Source organism: Rhinolophus ferrumequinum, chromosome 9 (assembly GCF_004115265.2).
Source record: "Rhinolophus ferrumequinum isolate MPI-CBG mRhiFer1 chromosome 9, mRhiFer1_v1.p, whole genome shotgun sequence".
NCBI lineage: Eukaryota > Metazoa > Chordata > Mammalia > Chiroptera > Rhinolophidae > Rhinolophus > Rhinolophus ferrumequinum.
This window is the reverse complement of record NC_046292.1, coordinates 1,324,746-1,347,254: the sequence shown is the minus strand read 5'-3', so window position 1 is coordinate 1,347,254 and position 22,509 is coordinate 1,324,746. Positions and strand designations below refer to the sequence as shown.

The 22,509-nt window shown below is 57.3% G+C and overlaps 1 protein-coding gene across 2 annotated transcripts in view; it reads left to right on the top strand.

Annotated features, from left to right (window-relative positions):
- The window catches only part of MMEL1 (membrane metalloendopeptidase like 1), a 31,297-nt gene extending 8,848 nt beyond the window's left edge, over positions 1–22,449 (top strand). Inside the window, exons 2-22 of one of the 2 annotated variants that reach the window (XM_033114293.1) lie at positions 4,894–4,950; positions 5,938–6,099; positions 6,342–6,422; positions 8,726–8,821; positions 9,124–9,242; positions 9,774–9,839; positions 11,146–11,280; positions 11,376–11,465; positions 14,092–14,228; positions 14,571–14,664; positions 16,166–16,294; positions 16,792–16,890; positions 17,388–17,471; positions 17,880–17,983; positions 18,247–18,305; positions 18,765–18,884; positions 19,790–19,923; positions 20,029–20,094; positions 20,576–20,671; positions 21,041–21,117; positions 21,199–22,449. In XM_033114293.1, coding sequence (XP_032970184.1) covers positions 4,894–4,950; positions 5,938–6,099; positions 6,342–6,422; positions 8,726–8,821; positions 9,124–9,242; positions 9,774–9,839; positions 11,146–11,280; positions 11,376–11,465; positions 14,092–14,228; positions 14,571–14,664; positions 16,166–16,294; positions 16,792–16,890; positions 17,388–17,471; positions 17,880–17,983; positions 18,247–18,305; positions 18,765–18,884; positions 19,790–19,923; positions 20,029–20,094; positions 20,576–20,671; positions 21,041–21,117; positions 21,199–21,298 — 2,105 coding nt within the window. In that variant the 3' untranslated portion in view covers positions 21,299–22,449. The remainder of the gene's footprint in view (positions 1–4,893; positions 4,951–5,937; positions 6,100–6,341; positions 6,423–8,725; positions 8,822–9,123; positions 9,243–9,773; positions 9,840–11,145; positions 11,281–11,375; positions 11,466–14,091; positions 14,229–14,570; positions 14,665–16,165; positions 16,295–16,791; positions 16,891–17,387; positions 17,472–17,879; positions 17,984–18,246; positions 18,306–18,764; positions 18,885–19,789; positions 19,924–20,028; positions 20,095–20,575; positions 20,672–21,040; positions 21,118–21,198) is intronic. The other variant, XM_033114294.1, reaches the window with a different exon arrangement.
- The last annotated feature ends 60 nt before the right edge of the window (positions 22,450–22,509 follow it).

The window sequence follows — 22,509 nt, the reverse complement described above, 5'->3', positions numbered from 1 at the left end:
ACGTATTCACAATGATATATGTACCCTTGTGTTCATAGCAGCCTTATTTACAATATCCGAGACATGGAAACAACCTAAGTGTTCATTGATGGATGAAGGGATAAAGAAGATGTGAGATACACACACACACACACACACGAATATTACTCAGCTATAAAAAAGATGAAACACTGCCATTTGCAGCAAGGATAGATCTTGAGAATATTATGCTAAGTGAAGTAAGTCAGGTGGGAAAGGACAGAATTGTATGATTTCACTCATATATGGGATGCAAAACAGAAAGTAGCAAGTGGACTAACATAACAAATGGAAATAAACTCATAGATACAGGCAACCAAGTGGTGCTTACTAGAGGGGAAGGGGGTGGGGGGGAGGGCGAAGTGGGTAAAGGGGGTCAAACCTATGGTGACGGAAGGAAACTAGACTTTGGGTGGATGTTTACTTTCCAACTGTGTCTTTTCTGTGGTGATGTGTCTTTCCATATCTTTTTTAATTGGAATGTTTCTTTTCTCATTGTTGAGTTTTAAGAGTTTTTTGTACATTTTGGATACAAGAATTTTATCACATATGTTTGTAGATATTTTGTCCCATCTTTTCATTCTCTTCACAAGTCTTTCACAGAGCAGAAGTTTTTAATTTTAATCAAGTCTAACTGACCAATTTTTTTTCTTGCATGGATTGTGCTATTTGTGTTATATTTTCAAAGTCAGCACCAAAGGCAAGGCCGTGTAGATTTTCTCCTGTGTTTTCTTCAAGAAGTTTTATAGCTTTGCATACTATATTTATATCTGTGGCTCATTCTAAGTTAATTTTTGTATAAGGTGTAGGTCTGTGTCTGAGACTTTCAGTTTGTTTTGTATATGGATGTGTAGTTGTCCTATTTGGAATTCTTACTGAATGACTATCCTTTCTCCATTAAATTGCTTGCTCCTTTGTCATCAGTTGGCAATATTTGTGTGGGTCTGTTTCTGGGCTCTTCATTCTGTTCCACTATCTACCTGTCTCTCCTTTTGCCCATACTCTACTGTCTTGGCTACAGGTAGACTTACAATAAGTACTGAAATCAGTCATGCGTGTCTTCCAACTTCATTTTTCTTCATCATTGTGTTGTCTATTCTAAGCCTTTTGTCTTCCCATAGAAATTTTAGGATCATTTGGTCAATATCTACAAAATGGCTTGCTGGGACTTTGATTGGGATTATTATGAATCTGTAGATCAAGTTAGGAAGAACTGACACCTCATAAACTTGTCTTCCAATCCGTGAACACAGAATAGCCCTCCATGTATTTAGATACTTGATTTTTTTCATTAGTGTTTTGTAATTTTCCACATATTGGTCCTATACATATGTTGTTGGAGGTACACCTAACTGTTTCAGTTGTGGGTGCTATTATACATGGTATTGTTTTTATCATTTCAAACTCCAATTATTGATTGTTGATACGTAAGAAAGTGGTTGACTTTGTATATTAACCTTGTGTCCAGCCACCTGCTGTAGTATCTTATTAGTTCTAGGAGTTTTTTGTTTGTTTGTTTGATTCTTTGGGGTTTTCTACATAGGTGACCCTGTCATCTGCAAATAGAGAGAGGTTAATTACTCTTTTTCCTATCTGTATACCTTTTATTTCCTTTTCTTGTCTTATTGAACTAGCAGGACCTCTGGTACGAGGTTGACTAGGACCAGTCTTCGAGAAATGATCCAGTCTCTCACCATGAACTATAACGTTAGCTCTGGGGGCTTGTAGTTGTTTTCCTCAGTTCCGGTTTTCTCGTCCTTTTTCTTTATGCTTCACTTTGGATAGTTTCTATGGACCTACATATGTCAACATTTAATTCTTTCTTTTGCAGTATTCAGTGTTCCATTAAACTTGTAAAGTAAATTCTTCACTTCTTATATTGCATTTACATACAGTTCTTTTTTTTTTTTTTAAGATTTTTTTTTTTATTGGGGAGGGGAACAGGAGTTTATTGGGGAACAGTGTGTACTTCCAGGCCTGTTTTCCAAGTCAAGTTGTTGTCCTTTCAATCTTAGTTGTGTCGGGCGCAGCTCAGCTCCAGGTCCAGTTGCCGTTGCTAGTTGCAGGGGGCGCAGCCCACCATCCCTTGTGGGAGTCGAACCGGCAACCTTGTGGTTGAGAGGACGCTCTCCAACCAACTGAGCCATTCGGGAGCTCAGCGGCAGCTCAGCTCAAGGTGCTGTGTTCAATCTTAGTTGCAGGGGGCGGAGCCCACCATCCCTTGCGGGAGTCGAGGAATCGAACCGGCAGCCTTCGGAGTTAGGAGCACGGAGCTCTAACCGCCTGAGCCACCAGGCCGGCCCCAGTTCTTTTTTTAGTTTCCATTTATCTGGTAAATATATCGCATATCGACACATGTTGCCATCTTCTGAACAAGACCCGCACTTAATTATCGTAGCCATTTTAAGCCCTTGTCTGCTACCTCTGACATCTGGTCACCTCTGAGTCAATTCTTTGGGTGTTTTGGTTTTTTTGTTTTGTTTTGTTTCTTGATTGTGGGTCTCATTTGCCTGATTCTTCATATGAGAGGGTTCCTCCCGGCTTTCTTGCCCTGGCCCTGCCTTCAGTCATCCCCACCATGCACTCAGGGAAGGCCCCGTGAAAAAGGACTGGCAGGCACTCTGTGACCCCCACGCCAGCCCTTGTGCAGGTGCAGAAGGCTTATGACAAGTTCCTCCAGCTTCAGTCTCCCCCTCCCCTGGCCCTGGCCAAGGTGAAAGCTGCCACAGGTCCCTTCTCTCCTGTGAGGGCTCATCCCTTTGTGGAATACCATCCATTTAGGTTTCTTTGTGTCCTCAGCCCCCTGCTGGCTTTCTAAAAGCTCTGCACTGCAGTGTCTCCGGCTGCGTGTTGGGGCCACGGCCACCATCTATTTCTACATTCTCATCCTCATCAGGAGCCGAAATCCTCCTCATCCTGCCGTCTTCATCCTCGTCCACTCTGTCACTGAGCACGTGCCCCTTGAGGTCACATCTAGTCTCTTGTCCCAAAGCTCTGGGCTACTGAGATTGGCAGGCAGCGTGGGGACTCACCAGCCACTCACCACTTCTCTTCTGTTTCTGATCGGTGGACTGTCCTCCTCTCCGAAGCTCAGATTTGCCTCCATGCATGTATCATGCAGCACTTTTCTCTCCTTTCCACTGCACTGAGGGCTCCTGGAGGGCAGGGCCCGTGCCAGGCTCCTGGCTGAGTTTCCAGGGCCCAGCACCTGGCTGGCTGACAATCAGCAGGTGTAGGTGTAATGGATAAACATGCAACATACGGAAGAGGAGCAGAAACACCTCCCACCCACCCCAGACCACACGTTTCCTAACATTCCTGCAAATGGCTGTGACCCCACATTTCCAGGCTGCCCACGCCCTCTGAAGACTCTGTGGCCAGGCTGAACCAGGACTCACCCCTGCCCCCAGTCCTGACCCAGAAAAGCCCTGTCCTCGGCCCTCCTTCCCGCCAGGTGCCCAAGCCTCTTGGTGGGAAATTCAGCCACAGCCAGGCTGGAAGCTGGCCAGGCCTGGCGAGCGCTGCCCCGTGACCTGATTCTCCCCTTCCCTGCGCCTGGCGCCTCGTCCCCCTCACCCTCCTCCAGGTAGAGGTGACAGCCCACCTCAGAAGGTCCTGCACTGATCAGCAGTGCCCCCCTCCCCACCTGCCCCGTGTAGAGCAGGGATGAAGGAAAGATGGCTGTGCACCTTCAGCGGACAGTGGAGCTGGGGATGGCCAGGGGGTCTGACAGTGACCCCCCACAGGACATCCCTTCCCCTAAACGAGCCTGTTCCTGCCGTGGTAGGACCTCAGGAGCTGCCCGTCCTGCATGAGGTGGGACAGAGCATCAGCAGAACTTCTCTGGGGGCAGGAGGTCCTGTCTCAGGAGGCCCCTGGGCCCTGGCAGATACAGGGCCCACGGTGGGGAGGGTCTGGGAGTGGGCTGGCAAGCTAGGGGAAGTCGGAGATGAGTTCTGCTGGGGTCCCCGTGTGTTGGTTCCCTGGTGACCAGCCCTCCCTGCAGAGGGAAGGGCTGCAGTGCCGTTCAGGGAGCCCCAGGGCACAGGGGAATGCCAGTGCTGTCCCTCGTTGCCCCAGCTGGAGGCCAGTGCTGAGAGCTGTCTCTCCCCAGGGAAGCAGCTGTCACTCCTTACTAGCCGGCTTTGCTTCTCGCAGGAAGAGGAGATGGCTATAGAACGACAACCCCGAGGTAGCCTGCCCCCACATCCAGCACGCCCAAGCAGGGCGCGGGAACAGGGCCTCCAGCGGGCTGGGCTGGGCCCTCAGCGGAAGGGCAGGGAACCCATGGCCAGGCCAGGTTCACGGCAGGCCCAGGGTGTTCGGCAGCGGGCGGGGCCCTGCCGGGAACACCCAGAGTCCCACGGGAACAGAGGACAGTGGCAGGGATGCAGCCGTTGCACAAGTCACACTGTCCCCCAGGCTCAGGAGCTGCTGCTGAGCCTGGCAGGCGCTCATTTGCACAAGGGGGTGTGCAGAGCCAGGCAGTACAGGCAGGCTGCCTGGAGGAGCTGGCCCCCGATGAGGTGAGAGCTGGCTGGACAGACAGCAAGAGGGCACCCTGGCCAGCTTCCACCCTGGGGGCCTGGGGCAGCTGCGGGGTCAGTGGAGGCAGAGGGTGTAAAGGGGCATCCACGTCCCTGCAGGGGTCGAGACACAATGACAGTCATCCGCATCCAGGCCTCAGGCCTGGGCCACCGTGCGACAGCCCTCCACACTGGCCCTCAGGGTCCCCTGGGGAGGCCCATGGGGGCTGGGGGTGGTGTGGAGGCCAGGCCCCAACTGTTCCAACCTGGGCCCCACCCCTGCCCTGCTCCCCCCACCTCACCTGTGCCATCTGCCTCTCTCTGTGCTCACTCTGCTCCTTGCCTACAGCCATCAAGGAGCCGGTGAAGGACGAAATCTGTACCACCCCAGGCTGTGTGATAGCAGGTAAGCCCCGCCCCTCCACACCTCCCACAGCCCTGCCTGAGGCCAAGGAGCCTTGGGGCCGGTGGGCCGGCCTTGGCCCTGCAGGCCGGCGGGACTGCAGTGGGTGGAGGAAGCGGGTTCTGCTCCCGTTTGTCACATACACACACCTGGACCCCCCAGACCCTCCCACCTGCTCAGGTCTCTGTCCTCACCCAACCCCAGGGTCTCTTCTGCATTCACAGAAAGAAAAGCCACACAAATGAACATCCTCAATCAAGTTTCCTCCCAGGAATTTGAAATTGGGGGCCCTATGCTGCTACTTGCAGATAAAAAAAAACCAAAAACAGTGGAAATGGTGTGAGGAAAGACTAGTGACAAAACTCAGAAATACGGTCTTTCTGCCCACAGTGGGCTTGTGGGTAGTCGTGGTGGTACTTCGTTTGAGATCCCAACCAAGTGGATCAGAAGGCACAGGGGGTCTGGGGGGCCTGGGGGACCTGGGGGGCAGCCCACCACCTCCCCTGAGAGCATTCAGCCAGGAAGCGGCTCCCACTGGCCCTGCATGCTCAAGGTTCCGCGGCAAAGCCATGCCCTGTGACAGAAAGCAACCCCCACGTGGTGGGTGAGAGCCACCCCTGCCACCACCACCACCCCAAGGACAGAGACTGGGCAGAAGGCCCTAGCCAGGAGCTCACAGAGCAGGGCCACCAGACGAGCACTTCCTGTGAGCCTACAGCCTCGGCCCATCCCCTTGGCACGCTTGTCAGACTGTTGGCTTCCTGGATTTGCAGAGGGAGACATGAAGGATCAGAGAGGTCATGGGGATCCAGGTCATGTGGCTGATATATGGTGGTCCTAGAAGTTGAATCCCCTGCTTCTGACCCCACTGAGGCTCAGAGAGGGTGATTAACACTCCCAAGGGCACACAGCTACAATTGAATATCGGACAGCCCTTCGGGCATCCACAGCTGGGTCCCCCTTCTTCCTTGCCAACTTGGGGATGTGCAGCCGCCAGGATCCTCCAGAACATGGACCTGTCCCAGGAACCCTGTGACGACTTCTACCAGTACGCATGCGGAGGCTGGCTGTGGCGCCACGTGATCCCTGAGACCAACTCCCGGTACAGCGTCTTTGACATCCTGCGGGACAAGCTGGAGGTCATCCTCAAAGGTGAGCTGGCCACCACCTGGGGGGTACACCTGGTGAGGCTATGGGTCTGCCCCACAAGAGGGCAAACTTGGGGCCCATGGGGACAGCCTGCTGAGCCCTCTGTCCAGTGGGCACGGGAGAGAGGATGCCCTGGATAAAGGCCTGGCTGGGACAGAGGGACCGTCTCTCCCTGAGTGGAGATCTTCGCCTTGACCCCCCGTCAGCCACCCAGGCCTCTGTCCAGCTTTGTCCTCGGCCCACAGGGGTGCTGGAGAATTCCGCCAGCAAGGACCGGCCGGCCGTGCAGAAGGCAAAGATGCTGTACCGCTCCTGCATGAATGAGGGTGAGTGTGGGGGAGTGGGGGGCAGGGGCCATAAATGAGAGTGAGCAGGGGGCAGGGAGGCATGTAGGAGAGTGAGCGTGGGGGGGTCGGGGGGCAGGGGGGGCATGAACGAGAGTAGGTGTGGGGGTGTGTGCATGAACCACAGTGAGTGTATGTGTGGGGGGGCGTGCATGAATGAAAGTGAGCGTGGGGGGCCTGGGACCTGGCCCTGCAGCAGAACACGGAGGAATGGGTGCCCCTCAGGACTCAGGCCAGAGGGCTTTGTGCTGCGCCCCCGCCGGGCCACTGGTCCAGGCCCCCCAAAGCACACAGACTTACAGCCAGCTGCCCATTGCCGCAGCACAGGGCACACTGTTCAGGCAAGAGGAAGACACTGAGAGGCCTGCTGGGGGCCCCAAGCAAAGTGTGTGTGTGTGTGTGTGTGTGTGTCTATGTACCAGTGCATCTGTGTATAACTGTGTGTGTTAAAGAAACACTGATTCCTGACCCTTGTTAAAGTTGGAGGCGCAGAGTTTCTCAGGGCCCTCTCAGTAGGTGTGGGGACCACTGGGATGGGGTTTTGGCTTGGGGGACAGACATGGGCTCAACCCCAAGTACAGCCTGGACAAGGGGGGACCTTATAGCCAAGGTGGAGTCAGTGGATGGAAAATTACCCAGAGGAAACCTCACGGCTGAGGAGGGTTTCTGGGTAATCCACCCCAACAGAAGTCTTGCTGACGGCGAGCCAGGTGGTCAGATGTCACCTGGGGGGGAGTGGGGAGGACCCTGACCAGATATGGACAGATATGGAGGGTGAGAGTTCCGGTTAAACTGACTCAGCAGGGTTCTTGTTAAAACTGGGTTTTCTAAGGGAGTGCACAGGCCTGAGTCAAGTCTGGTCAAAAAAGAGTGTGTGTGTGTGTGTGTGTGTGTGTGTGCCCGCACGCGCGCGCGCTGTGGGGAGGGTGTTGCAGGACTTCTCGGTGCTTTGGTTTCTATTTAGAGGACTTACACACTTGGGGAACCTCTGGCCTGTCTGCTTCTCTGTCCCTGCATGGGGGCTTGCAAACCCAGCCTGTGGGTCAGCTGCTCTGGGGAACTGGCTCCCCCTCCTTATCGCCAAGGTTCAGGCCGGCTGTTTTTCCAGGGGTCTCCTGGAGGGTGAGATTTGTTTGTCATGTACTGACAGCAGGGCTCGTTGGGACCCCAGCTATAAGGGGGATGCCTTCATGAGCCCCCTGGCTTGCACACACCCAGGCTTGTCTCCTCTCCTCCCAATGGAAACAAAAGTTCAGTTATCCAGACTGGCCAGTACCCAGGGGACTTCCTGTGCTCCCACTTGTATGGCATTTCTGGCCTGAGAGACTGAATATACAAAAGGACAATGGCAAAACCGGGTATTCAAATACAACTCTGATCCAAGATCTCCACCACGAAGCCAACCCATCATCTCTGGGATCCAGCCCAGGGAGCCAAAAATAGCCCTCTAACAATGGCCCCAAGATGGCAGCTTCCTGAGTTCTGTCCCCACTTCCAATCCAGGACCAGCCAGAGGAGCCAAGGGTGCCCACAACCAATCACGTGGGACACCAGCTTCTAGCCAATGCTTCCAGCTCCCCAGGCCACGCCCCAGACCACAGGCCACACCCTCAGCATCCCAGGTCACACCCCCAGTTCCCTAGACCACGCCCCAGACCACAGGCCACACCCCCAGCTCCCCAAGCCACACACTCAGCCCCCCAGACTGCATCTCCATCAGGGCACTCCTAGAGCCCCTTTCTCCCCCAGTGAGGTTCTCCCCCTCGGCTGCCCGCCCTGATGTCCCTGCTTTTCTCATTTGGGCATCTTCCTTTGTTTCCACACTGTGTTCGCACCTTCACTTAGTCTTCCAGTCAAGTTCTCCCACGCTTCTTGCCAGATCATCACCGCCCTGGAGGCGTGATGTTTTCCACTCTGCCCCATGCTGGAACTCCTACCCAGACTGACCCCTCACCCCCTTCTAGGCCACCCACTGTATTCCCTGGGCAGCTCTGAGCGTCTCCGCTCCTGGACCCAGGGCCCCTCAGGCTGGCTCACCCTCCAACCCACTCACCTGCTTACAGCCCCAGGCCTGTCCTCCTTTCCTGCCCCCTTTGTCCTGGGGGTGCCGTGCTTTTATCAGTGCCCAAGACGCCTTTGACGTCTGGGTCCCGTCTCTGCTCTTTCCAGGCCCTTCCGTGTCCTATGCTGCAATCTGACGGGAGGGTCGGGCTTTGGCTTGGTGTGCGGACTTCCTGCAGGTCTGTGTGTGTGGGGGGGTGACCACCCACTGTTCCTCCCCCGAGGTGTGATAGAGAAACGAGACTCTCAGCCGCTGCTGCGTATCTTAGAGGAGGTGGGAGGCTGGCCGGTGGCCATGGACGCGTGGAACGACACTGTAGGTAAGGCCAGGGCACAGGGGACCCTGAGCCCGGGGACCCAGGGCTCCCAGCTCTGGGTGTGGGCTCTGCACTCTGGCTCCGCCCCAAGTCAGGGGGCCAGGCACCCGCAGCGGGCAGCCCCCGGGCACACGTGCTGCTCTCAGGACCCTGTTGTTCCCTGTGGACTGTGGGGAAGTGCACCCCCATGGGCCCCTCTGCCCTCCGAGGTCTGGGCTTAGGAGGCTGGGAGCCACTGTCGGACGAGGGGCTGGGCTGGGACCCGGGGGCCCGGCCGGTCTGCAGCGTTGGCACTGTCCCCCCAGGCCCCAGCTGGGCGCTGGAGGAGCAGCTGGCTGTGATGAACACGCAGTTCAACAGGCGTGTTCTCATCGATCTCTTCATCTGGAACGACGACCAGAACTCCAGCCGGCACATCATCTACGTATGAGCTGCACCAGGGGGAGGCTGCCAGGTCCCCCTGTCGGGCTGGGCTCCCCCAGCACAGTGGGGAGACGGCCAGGGCCCTGGTCAGAGGGGCAGGCGAGACCTGGGTATGCTCCCCGGCCCCTGCGCTGGTCCATGGCTGTGCTGTGGGGGACCAGCTGCCAAGGCCCCCACCCTGATCAGAGGCCCAGGTGCTGAGCTGGTTCTCAGGACCAGCCGTCCAGGCCTTTGGTGCCCAGGCAGGAAGCCGGACCTCAAAGAGCCACCACTGGCCACAGCTGGAAAGCCAAAGGGACCCCTGTGGCGAATGTGTACCTTAACCCTGCAGGTGCCACACCCCCTCAGCCCGTCCCCGGTGGCCCTCTGCCCGTCACTCACCAACCAGGGTTTGGGCACCAGGGTACCTGTATGCACCCCAGCATCACCCCCTCCTAGATCCTAGGGGGAGGGGAGAGGGCTGCCGCCCGCCTCAGCCAGGCTGTGGGGACCCCTGGGGCCTGGCCCAGGTTCACAGCCTCTGTGTCTCCAGATAGACCAGCCCACCTTGGGCATGCCGTCCCGAGAGTACTATTTCAACAAGGGCAGCAACCAGAAGGTGAGTCCAGGCAGAGTCCCTGCCCCCAGCCCCTGTCCTGCCAGCCCCCTCTGCTCTGGGCCCCTCCTCCCATCACTCAGGGCCCACTGGGGCCCAACCCCCCTGTGTGTACTGCTTGGCCCTGGCCCCCACAGCTCGCCTTTGTCAGCATCTGGATGAGTGGAGCCTGGCGCTGACGGCTGAGGACGAGCTTTGTCACCTTCGTAGGGATTGTCCCCAAACCCTCAGGGATCAGCTCAGCTCAGCCCAGCAGCTCAGAGGAACACACCCTGCCAGGCCCATCTCACCATTAGGACTGCGGTCCACACTGCCAGTTTTCTGTGTGGGACCCATAGATACCTGGATGCACGTGTCCGGCCCCTGGACCTGCTCCCTTAGCCATTCTGCCCCTGCATCCAGGGAGGAGAGAAACCAAACAGTGGCAAAGCAGGCAGGACCGGGGCCAGCCGGGGGTGGAGGGAGAGTTGGGAAGGAAGAGCAGGAGGTGTGAAATGACCCACAGGCCCGTGGGGAGCAACAGGTGGGCCTCCTGGCAGAGGTGGCCAGGAGCGAGGCCGTGGTGGATGGGTAAGCCAGGAGAAAAGACGAGCGTGGCCAAAAGAAGGCGCCGTGGGCTGGGGAACCAGACCCACTCAGCAGCCAGGCCTGGGCCATCTGGAAGGGCTCCCGCCCAGCAGCCGTGGATCAGGCCAGGCAGCTGTCATGGTGTCTCTGGCTCCTGCCGCAACAAGGAGCCCCCACCATGGAGCACGATGGCGGCCGGCCCAGGCTGGGCATATGTCACGTCCTCAGGACCCAGTCCTGATCCCTGGGCTGAGGCCAGCCTGGCTAGAGCAGCCCACCCTGATTTAACCCTGGCACCTGATGGCCCTGGGGCTCTGGACCTTGGCCAGCACCTGTGTGTGGCCACGCAGTCCAGCAGAATAAGACTCCCTGTCATGCAGAAGCTCAGGGGCATGGGGTCACCCCCTGGAAGGGCTGGAGTGGGATGCTCAGGCCTGAGCTGTGTGGGCGTGGCCTCCACGTGGGCCCCCAGCACGGGTCTGGGAACCAGGCACAGTCCACCTAGGGGCGGGCTTATCAGGGAGTGTGAGTGACAGCTGAGGGCCTGGCCTGGGAGGGCGTGGCAGTCTGACATGCCCCTCCCAGCGCCCCCACGGGGACAGCCAACGCCTGCTGGCCCAGGTTGGCCGATAAGCGTCCTGGAAGCCTGCTCTGTCATACTCCCACCCCACCCCCACAGACAGCTCCACGAGGGCCAAGGATGCTCAGGCCGCCCAGCTCCATCCTGTGTCCTTTGGCCCAGGTGCGGGACGCCTACCTGCAGTTAATGGTGTCGGTGGCCACGATGCTGCGGGCGGACATGAATCTCTCTGAGAACAGCTACCTGGTGTGGGAGGACATGGCACAGGTGCTGAACCTGGAGATGCAGCTGGCGAATGTGAGGCCTAGTCCGCGGGCAGAGGGAGGGACCGGGCCCTGGCCACACCCCCTTGTGACCACACCCCCTTGTGACCACACCCCACTCTGGTGCAGGCCACGGTCCCCCAGGAGGAGAGGCACGACGTCACCACCCTGTACCACAGGATGGAGGTGGCCGAGCTCCAGAATAAGTTTCACCTGAAGGTAAGACCGGGCATCCCTGTGGTACCAGGCGTTGGCGGAAGGAGGCCACCCATGGGGCAGACCCTGGCCTCCGCCCACCCCGTATTTTCTGCCTTTCTCATTTAAGCCTCAGAAATGCAAGGGTGCCATGTAATTGGTCACCCAAACAGGGACACTTTCCCACCAGACAGCAGATGTCAACTGGGTTGTCTGGGAATGGGGGACGGCCACTCCATCAGTGAGGTGGCTGCTGTGACGACCCCAGTTTTCTGAACAGGAAACAGGCTGGGAGGGGTTGCTGATGCGACCTCGTCTGGGAGCCCCCCACCCAGGGCTCAGTACTGCTCAGAACGGCAACACGGCTGTGCCCACCATGCTGCCAGTCCCTGACTGAGGACCGCCCCCACGCCCAGGCCCTCGGGCCCTCCCCTCCCCGTGTCCAGACCTTACGCACAGGGGCTGAGTCCCTGTGCGGCCTCGTGGGGCAGCTTCCTCCTGCAAAAGGAGGGGCAGAAAGACCGCTCTTGCCTCCACCAACTGTGGCCACAACAGAGGGTGGAGGGCATGGGTGGAGATGGGACCAAAGTCAGAGGGAGGAGGGCACAAGTGGGGACAGACTCAAGGTGAGATGGAAGAAAGCAGGTTTAAAATTTTCCAACGTATCGACTTAGCGAAGTCAGATCCATCTTTTCTTCGTGGCCAGTGTCCTTTGTGTTCTGGGTGAGGAATCGTTGCCTCCCTCAAGGTCACTAGATCTTCCATCGGCCTCGAGTTTATTTTTTTAAGGAGCAATGTAGGAATCGTTTCCTTTCTTCCCTCTGGATGTCCAGGTAAAGGTGTCTGGGTGACACAGCACCATTTCTTGAAAAGACTTCCACTCGACGCTGCTTGGCAGGTCACCTCTGTTTTAAAAAATCACGTCTGTGTGTGTCGTGTGGTGTGTCTCCACGTGTGTGTGTGTGTGTGTGATTGTGTGTGCACCTGTGTGTTTGTGAGTGCTGTCCCTGGCTGCAGCTTTAGGGTAAGTCCACTAGCCACAGAGTAAGTCTACCAAGTGGTCCTTCTGGGTCGTCTTGATTCCTCATCTTTTGCATTTTCTCACAGAACTCAGAGTCAGCTTGCCAACGCAACACAGAAACCTGCCGAGATGTCGGTAGGCAAGGCTTGGAATCTCGTATCAGTGTGGGGAAAATCAGCGTCTTTAGTGTTGAGCCTTTCAATCCATGAAACATATACATGCACATATTTACATTTTCTTTCATTTCTCTTTTTACAGTTTTATAGTTTTCTGTTTCAAGGCCTTATACATCTTTCATTAGATTTAGTCCTAGTTTTTTTTTTAAATGTATGTATTGTAAATGGTGTTTTGTAATTTACCTTCCTCTTTGTGGCCAGTGTACAGAAATACTGACCTTAGATGCAGCAGTTTAATTCAATGCACCTATTAGTTCTAACACTTTGTAGATCCTTTCAGATTTTATGAATACGAAATCATGCCCTTTGTGAAAAGGAAAAGTTTTATTTCCTCCCTTTCAAGCCTTACTGACCTCATTTCGTTTACTTCTCTTATTGAACTGGCTAGAAAGTTCAGCTTAGTGCTGACATTTTGTTTCCTTCCTGATCTCAAAAGAAAAGCTCGTGTGTATGTTTGCTGCTGCTGCTATGTAGACGCCCTGTGTCAGATTACGAAATTTATCTTCTATTTCTAATCCGATAAAAGGTGTTACCATGAATAGCTGGCAACTTGTATTAAAGGACTTTCTGCAGCTTTTGAAATTATCATATGATTTTCTTCCTTTATTCAGTTATCAAAAAAGATTTCCCTCCTTTTTTCAGAACATATTGATTTGATTTTCCAAATGTTGTACCAAATTGAATTCCTTGAATAAATCTAATTTGGCTGTGATGTGTTATCCATCCATAGGTATGGATGAATTCTAGTTGCTAATATTTTGCTTAAATTTTTGTTATTTATGATCATGAGACTGGCCTATTATTTTCTTCTCTTGTAATATCCTTACCTTGGTATATAAGTTATTCTCGGCCCCATAATTCAAGTTGAGAAGAGTTTTCTCTTTATTCTTTTCTGGAAAGTATGTCTCCCTTGAACGTCAGATACCATGTTTCCCCAAAAATAAGACCTAATCAGAAAACAAACCCTAGCATGATTTTTCAGGATGACATTCTCTGAACATAAGCCCTAATGCGTCTTTTGGAGCAAACCTTAATATAAGACCTGGTCTTATTTTCGGGGAAACATGGTAGTACCCACTGGAAAGCCAGATGCGTCTAGAAATTTCTATATGGGAATATTTCAAATTAAAGATCCAGTTTATTGCACATAAGACTATGTTTTCTATTTCTTCTTAGTCATTTTTGGTAAGTTGTATTTTTCTAGGAATCTTTCCAGTACTTTTTTCAAATATATTGGCCTAATCTTATCGTTTCATGGTCTATGGGCTCTGTAGTGATGTCACCTACCTTTTCCCTCATTCTAGTTATTTGTGCCTGATTTCTTGAATATTCTTTGGTGGGGGCTGGGTTTCTTGGATGCCCAGGCACTGCCTCTCTCTCTCTCTCTCTCTCTCTCTCTCTCTCTCTCACACACACACACACACACACACACACATATTCTCTCCTTTCCCAGGGATTTAACTGGACACTCTTCATACAATCCGTGCTATCTTCTGTCAAAATCGAGCTGCTGCCAGATGAAGAAGTGGTGGTCTACGGCATCCCCTACCTCCAGAATCTTGAAGAGATCATCGATATCTACTCAGCCAGGTGAGACCCAGGGAAGGTCGCAGGAAGCCTCCGCGTCTCTGCCCCTGCTATCCCCTCCCCAATAGCTCCTCCACTCAGGAGAGGGTCCCACAGAGCACTGACCCTGAGGCATGAGGGACGTGGAGACATAAGTATTACTGGCCAGTGGAGCTTTCCCTTGGAGATGTGAGGCACTCCTGAGGCACTGCAATCATTCCGGGGCAGACAGGCTGTGCCTGGGGGCTGTCGTGGAGGTTTTCTCTGGCACCTGCCCTCCCTGCTTGGAGCAGAAGCTGCGGGCCGGGGCCCGGGAGCTGCATTCCCTCCCTGAGCCAATGCTCTGCCTCCTGCTCCCGCCTGCAGGACCATGCAGAACTACCTGGTCTGGCGCCTGGTGCTGGATCGCATCAGCAGCCTGAGCCAGCGGTTCAAGGACGCACGCGCCAACTATCGCAAGGTGAGTGAGACCCCGCAGAGGCAGCCATCACTCCCTCATGCACACGGTTCATGATACTGAGCACGGCTGTGGGCAGGCAGGCACTGCGGCTGCAGGGTCAGAGCCATGGACGAGGCGGCGGACAACAGGAAGTGAACAAACCAGAGAGTCACTCTTTTAGAACCAACCAGTATGCCGTGAGGGCAGGGGTGAGGGCAGGGGTGAGGGCAGGAGCGACCTCTCCATGGAGGTGATGCCGGAGACCTTAAGGAAAAGGTGATGCAGGCGTGAAGAGACTGGGGCAGATTCCCAGGCAGCAGAAACAGCCAGCACAGAGGTTTGGCAGCAGGGTGCCCTGGGCCAGCTCGGGGAACGACGCAGGTCAGGGAAAGAGGCAGGAGCTGCCACCAGGGCCATGCAGAGCACCGACCCCCATGCATGGAAGCCGCCAGGTGCTAAGAGTGGGAACCACAGTCTGAAGTGCTGCTTGTGTGGTCACTCTGCCTGCTGGGGTCACAGAGTGGAGGCAGGGGACCCGCCGGGACGCCCTGTGGTCATGGTGGCTGTTCTGGGACAATGACCTGCGGGCTGTGGCATTGGAGTGGAGGCAGAGTGGCGGCTGGTGCCATCATCCGGTGGGATGATGGGCTGGACCAGGGTGTGGGCGGTACATGGCTTCCGGAGAGGCTTGAGATGCTGCTGACAGACGGGTAAGGAATTTATACCCAATAAGGGGGACAAGGGACGCAAGCGTCAGGGGGACTGCGAGGTTCTCTGCAGACAAATAGGCTGGGTGGATGTCCTCCACTGCGACGGAGCACTGAGCAGAGCAGGTTGGGGCAAGTCCAGGCTCCTGCACACTGGGCTGGAGACATGCACCAGCCAAACACTGGGGAGGGAGCTGAGTCCCGGAGCTCTGGGGAAAGAAAAAGAGTCACGCTGACTTCTTAGGGGGCAGGAAACCCCACAGCCCAGGAAGGTATAGCCATCGCTGGGCGGAGCTCTGGGCTGGCCAAGATTTGGGGCCAGGAATCTGACGGAAACGTATTTCCATCTTGTGCCCTTGTACTCCTGGGGTAGATGGGCAGGTGTTTTCATTGTCACTTGGGTAATGAGAGAAAACTGGGGCCCAGACAGCCAGTGGCCGAGCTGGATGTGGTCCCTAGGGCCACTCTGGAATTAGTGCCAAGTGTGCTTTGGGGATGGGCTAGAGTCTTGGAGGGCCGAGTCCAGCCAGATAGCCAGGCCAGAGTGGCGAGAACAGAGAATGGACGAGGAGAAGCTTGAGACTGGGTGGGGCCCCTACCACCCTCTGGGGTGAAGGCCCAACACCCTGCCTGGGTGAGGGCCCCACCTCAAAACTGCATACTCCGTCCTCCCCATGCCCACACCCGGCATTCAAAGGCACATCTGTGAGTTCATCCCCTACCAGCCCCTGGGCCGCCTGAGGCCGAGGCCGGGGAAGTAGATGTTGGTAAGTGTGATGGAATAAATGAATGAATGAATGAATGAATGTCGCCAGGCGCTGTACGGCACCACCGTGGAGGAGGTACGCTGGCGGGAGTGTGTCAGCTATGTCAATAGCAACATGGAGAGCGCCGTGGGATCCCTGTACGTCAAGGAGGCCTTCCCCAGAGAAAGCAAGAATGTGGTGGGTGCTCGCTCGGTACTCTGACGTGGCCAGGCAACCCTGCAGGGACACGGCCAGATGGGTCGGGCACAGGTCCAATCACTACCACCAGGCACTGTGACTCCAGGCTCCTGGAGGGGGCCCTGCTCGCCCCCCAGCAGCACATGTGCACTCAGTGGCACAGGAGTTGGAGTGGGGAGCTCACATTTGCCCTGCGCCCCATCACACAGGGGAGGCCAGGGGAAGCCCTGCCCGTCCGGGGCCTCTGGCTCCCAGACAGGCATCAGCCCCCTACCCTGACTCTGCAGACTGCCTGGGAAAGGGTACAAATGTGAGTCTTGGGGTGGGAGGCCCCCTAAGACAGAGAGCAGCAGGAGGGACTCTGTCCCGGGGCGGGGGGGGGTCATTCGTCCCAACCCCACCTGGAGCAGCCTGAGGCCGGGAGCTGTGTTTTGTACCAGACCCCTGCAGAGACCCCAATACTGGTCATCCAGGCACAGGGCCATGTGCTCCCCCAGGTCAGAGAGCTCATTGACAAGGTGCGGGCAGTGTTTGTGGAGACCCTGGACGAGCTGAGCTGGATGGACATGGCATCCAAGAAGAAGGCCCAGGAGAAGGTGGGCGGGCCCTGGAGTGCCGAGGTCAGGGCCTCCCACCAGCAGACGGCAGCCCCGGGGTGATCACCACCACACCCCCTTAGAGTGAGGACAGTGAGGCTGCAGGTGGCTGGCTCTGGAGGGAACTGTGGGCGGAGGCAGGACTGGAAGCTAAGCCTGGGAGGACCCCCCCCCAGCACCCCAGAAATGGGGGGGCGGCTAGGGCCTCAGGGAGCAGGGCACCCAGCATTGAGGCCAGGACCTAACAGGAGCCCCTCTAGGCCAGTGTGACAAACAGAAGCCAAGTGACTCTGCCTGGCTGTCACCCCACCAGACCCCAGGCTGCCTGTCCACGCAGAGGTTGGCCTGGGGCTGAGTCCTTCCACATTCTGTACCCATTAAATGCCCCCACAGCCTGCAAGGGGGTCTGAATCCCCTAGTCCTTTCCCCACATGGTGGAGGGCAGAGCCAGGATGCCCACAGTGGGGCAGCAGGGCCTGGCCCCCTCTCCTCCTTAGGCCATGAGCATCCGGGAGCAGATTGGGTACCCTGACTATATCTTGGAGGAGAGGAACAAGCATCTGGATGAGGAATATTCCAATGTGAGCCCCTCCCCCCAGCCAAGGGGCGCTCGAGAGCCCCACGTGTCACCTCTCCCAACCTGATCTGCCCCTGAACCAGCCCCCGTGGACCAAGGGCTTTTGGTTACCTGGGGTGGGGAGGGGTGCTCTGTCACTAACTTGGCCACGTCACCATGTGCTGGGGAGAGACTAGCATTACCCTCTGTTATGGACGGGGAAATTGAGGCCGGGGGTGAAGGAACATGCTCAGAGTCACGTAAAAGTGCAGAGCCAGGATTGACGCCCACCCCAGTCTCTCTGCACGCAGAGCTGTTAGCCACAGCAGGGCTGCCCAGCGAGGCCGGTCCCCATCTGCCCTCGAGCTCCCCCCTCTCCGGGCCCCTTGAAGATGCACCCACATGCCTGGCAGTGACTTCCCCTCTCCTGTAGCTGAACTTCTCGGAGGACCTGTACTTTGAGAATGGCCTGCAGAACCTCAAGGCTGGTGCCCAGCGGAGCCTCAAGAAACTGCGGGAAAAGGTGGACCAGAACCTGTAAGTGGGGTACATGGGGGCAGCTGGGGAGGGCAGCTGGGTCTGACTCAGAGCCCCCCTGCCACACCACTTGCAAGGGCTGCTCAAGCAGAAGCCAGGTCTCTGCACTGGCCCCGACCCTGCCCTGGCTGTCGGCAGCACTGGTTCCTTGGTGTGGCCACAGTGGCATGGGCCCTCAGGGTGGGCTTTGGTCAACCAGGTAGGGAGCCCAGGGGGAGGGTCCCAAAGGTGCACGCTGCAAATGACCGACTCATCTATCCCAGCTGGATCATTGGGGCCGCCGTGGTCAACGCATTCTACTCCCCAAACCGGAACCAGATTGGTATGTCCACCCCACCCCGTCCGCCCCCACCCCTCCAGTGCCAAAGGTAAGCCTGCATCGAGCAGCCCCCATCCTTCCTCCTGAAGGCACCCGCAGCCTGTTCTTGGAAGGGGTCAAGGTACCACCTCTCACACCTGTAGGAACTTCACACCCTCACCCCACACTCAGGGAAGTCCCCCTCCTGTGTCTGTGATCAGGGCAGGGAGGGTTTGGGGGGGGCAGCAAAGACCCTTTTCCCCCCAGAAGGCCGCACAGAAAGGTGGAGAGAACCTGGACCTGCCCCACCCGAGCCCTGCCCCCAGGCTCGGAGCCTCAGCTTTCTCAGCTGTGACATGGGGGTGTGTCCTGACCTCTACCTCCCGGGCTGTGGGATGAAGGGGCAGGACACCTAGAGGTCCCGGCACACAGGTGTGCCCACTCACAGCTCGTCTTTGTCCCCTCATGCCTGCCCCGGGGCAGTGTTTCCCGCCGGGATCCTGCAGCCCCCGTTCTTCAGCAAGGAGCAGCCCCAGGCCCTGAACTTTGGGGGCATCGGGATGGTGATTGGGCACGAGATCACCCACGGCTTTGACGACAATGGTAGGGGGCTGCTGGGGGGTCAGAACTGCACCTCCAAGTCACGTGCCCCCCTGCACCGAGCAGCAGCCCTGAAAGGGGACTGAGCGCCATGTCAGGCCGCCAGGAAGGGGCCCTGGGGCTATCCATCCAACCTCTTCATGATTTAGCGGGGGACACCGAGGCCCAGAGCATGGAAAGGACTTGCCAGGTCCCCAGAGGAGCCACAGTGGCAGAGCACCCCTGGTCAGTGCTCCGGCTCCGGGCAGAGTGATGGAGGAGGGGGCACAAGGGCTCCAGCACCTGATCCTGACTCCACTGCATTAACTGGCCTGGCCAGTCCCCTCCCTGTGCCTGTGCAATGGGGACAGCGACACTATTGGAGCACAGTGAAGCTCCGTGTCCTGGGGTGGCACGGGAGCCGGCCCAGTGACATTCCAGGTCAGCCAGCAGCCTCCAGCCTAGGCTTGTGCTGACCGGACATTCTCGCCTCCCACCTCTGGGTGACGACGTCCTGCCTGGTTCTAGTGACCTGTGACCAGGCACGGACCCAGCTGCCACCCAGGGAGGCTGCTTCTCCCACAAAGCTTGCCATGGGCACTTTCCGAGGGCAGCCCCATGTCCCTAGGGACCGCACCCACCCTCAGGCAGGGTTTAAAGTGTCTGCACATCAGGAAGTGTCATTGAACCGCAGTGCCTCTGGGACCTGAGACCCCAGGTCCTAAGCTCAGGGGTGGCATGGAAGACCACCAAGCCCTCTCTCCTGGGGCCTGAGCCATTGTCTGTGACAACATGCCAACGCCTGTGAGCAGGGCCCATTCTCTGCTAACAAACATGAGCTCCAGACAGTCGGGTTCCTGCAGGAAGCTGGGGCGCTGGGCAGGCAGGGCCACTCAGACAGCCCACCTCTACCCCCCTCCCTCCCCCAGGCCGGAATTTCGACAAGGATGGTAACATGCTGGACTGGTGGAGTAACTTCTCTGCCCAGCACTTCCGGAAGCAGTCGGAGTGCATGGTCTACCAGTACGCGAACTACTCCTGGGACCTGGCTGAGGGGCAAAATGTGAGCGAGCCATCAGCAGTGCAGCCACATCCCCCCCCCAGGACCGTGCCCCAGCGGGGGGGGGGGTACAGGGGGCTGCCCAGCCATGCCGTCTCCTGTGTGCAGGTGAACGGGTTCAGCACTCTTGGGGAGAACATCGCTGACAATGGAGGGGTGCGGCAGGCGTACAAGGTGGGTGGAGGAGGTGGGGTGGGGGCCTCAGCATGGCAGGGACTGCCCCCCGCCCAGCCAAGGTGCATCCGAGACCGACCCTTCACCATCTGCACTGGGAGGCAGCAGTGCCCTGTGGGGGCCCGCCTAGCCCTAGGTGGGCGGGCACAGTGGCTGCTCTGCCCACATTTTACCCCAACCTTAGCTGAGGCTTCCACACTTATGGAGGCCACCGTCCAAGTGAGACAGTGAAATCACCACAGCCTCAAGCATTGGGAGGCAGAAGCCCATTCTAGTTGGGCGCCATGCGGGGGGATACCTGGGAAGGGAGCCCCGCCAGTGTAGGTGTCTGGATAGCCACCGAGTAAGGGGGTGAGCACCCCCCGCAGGGTGCTCCAAGGGCCCTAAGCTGCAGAGGCAGGACCTCCGCCTGCCAGGGTGGTGCTGTCTCAGGAGGAGGGCAGGTGCAGGCCCAGGCCCAGCGCCCGCTCGGTGCTTGCAGGCTTACCGAAAGTGGGTGGCAGACGGTGGCAAGAATCAGCAGCTGCCAGGACTAAAGATGACCTACGACCAGCTGTTCTTCATCAACTATGCCCAGGTAGGAGCCCTGAGGCCCCTTCCCGCCATCCTGGCTCCCCACTCACATCTGTGGAGAGCTCCCACTGTGGGGTGTCTCCAGGGACACCGTGGGCCGGCAAACCAGGCAGAATCAGAAATCACCTGCCCAGCGGCTACCTGGAGGAAGGGGCGGAGCCTGTGGGCTCCCTCCCTCCACCCAAGAAGGAGCAGTCTGAGGCTAGCAGGACCCCTTCCTGCCTAGAGGGAAATGACACCACACTCCCCTTCCTGCTACCATGGTCGCCCCCCTCCTTGACCCCTTATTCCTCCTCCCATCCCAAGACCCGTCCCTCTGCCCCCAGGCCCTCCCCTCCCAAGTCCCGCAGTCACGCCCATCGTGCACCCACAGGTTTGGTGCGGATCTTATCGGCCCGAGTTCGCAGTCCAGTCCATCAAGACTGACGTTCACAGTCCCCTGAAGTACAGGCAAGTGGCCTCTGCGGCTCCCCGTCCCCCGCGTCCCCCGCTCGGGCCGGCGCCCTCTCAGACCCCTTCTTTCTCCCACAGGGTGCTGGGCTCGCTGCAGAATTTAGCCGCCTTCGCGAAAGCATTCCACTGCGCCCGGGGCACCCCCATGCACCCACAGGTGCGATGCCGCGTCTGGTAGCCTACGCTGAGCCGCGCTGTGCGGCCCACAACCACCCGCCGCCCTAGGCTTCCGGGGTGACAGTGCAGCCAGTGGGGACCTGCGCCAGATCCGCGCCACGCCCAGCTTCCACAACCAGCCTGAATGCAGCCCCGGGGCACCCAGGGGTGAGTGGAACCCCCTCCACGTCGGTTCGCGAGGGTCCACGCCACCCCGTCGAAGCCCTGTAGACACGTTTAACTGTCATCTGCCCCCTCCAAAGTGCATCTTTGTCAGCTGTCCATGAGCTTCCGACTTGAGCTAAGTAAACACTGCAAAGAAGTCCGCTGCCTTGTCTGTCCAGCAGGTGGGGCAGGCGTCCCGTGGCAGGGCCCAGAACCTAAGCACCATCTGTCCACCCACTGCATCTGGTTCTGCCCCTCACAACTGCTGGCCTTGGGCAAAACGGGCGGCCAAGTGGGGAAACTGCAGGGCCCTTCTGGGGAAGGAGGGGCATTCCTGACATGCACGCACGTCCCCCCAGGGTCTCTGTGCTGCGGGCACAGCAGTGACTAAAGATGCCCCCAAATGCCCGCCCTCCAGGACCACGCATTCAGGTGTGGGGAGGGGCTACTGACAGGAAGTGGCTGAGGTCAGAGATGGCGGGAGGGGACCCAGGGCCAGAGCACAGAATCTGGATTTGGGGTTTTATGGAATTGGAAGCCAGTGGAGTGGTTAAACCACAAGGGGCCATTGTCACCTGCCCTGGGCCTTTAAATGACCACTGAGGAGGACTGGATCCAGGAGGGAGGTGGAGGTAAGCAGGACAGCCAGCTAAGAGGCCACTGTGGTCCTCGAGGCACAGAGCAGAGGGGTACAAGGGAGGTCCTGAGAAGGTCATCTGAACCCACTCAGACCAGAGAGCGCCCGAGAGGAGGTGCGGGCAGCAGTTCGGCTTTGGACCAGTTGGTTCCAGGGCTTGTTGCACCCCTAAGGAAAGGTGTGTGTGGGGGGCTGGATGTACCAGCCAAGACGACCCCGCCCCCAACCTCCCTTCCTAGCAGGGAGCAAATCACGATTCTCACACCAGTGAAGGTCGTTGGGGCACACCAGCCCTTCCCCTCAAAGTCTCTGCGTTTCCTCCCAATTCCAGTGGTGCAATGGAGACCACTTCCTCCCTGAAAACCCATTTAGCTCCCATCAGACACAGGGCAGGGCTCCCGTCCAGCTCCTGGGGAGTTTCCCGAACCCTG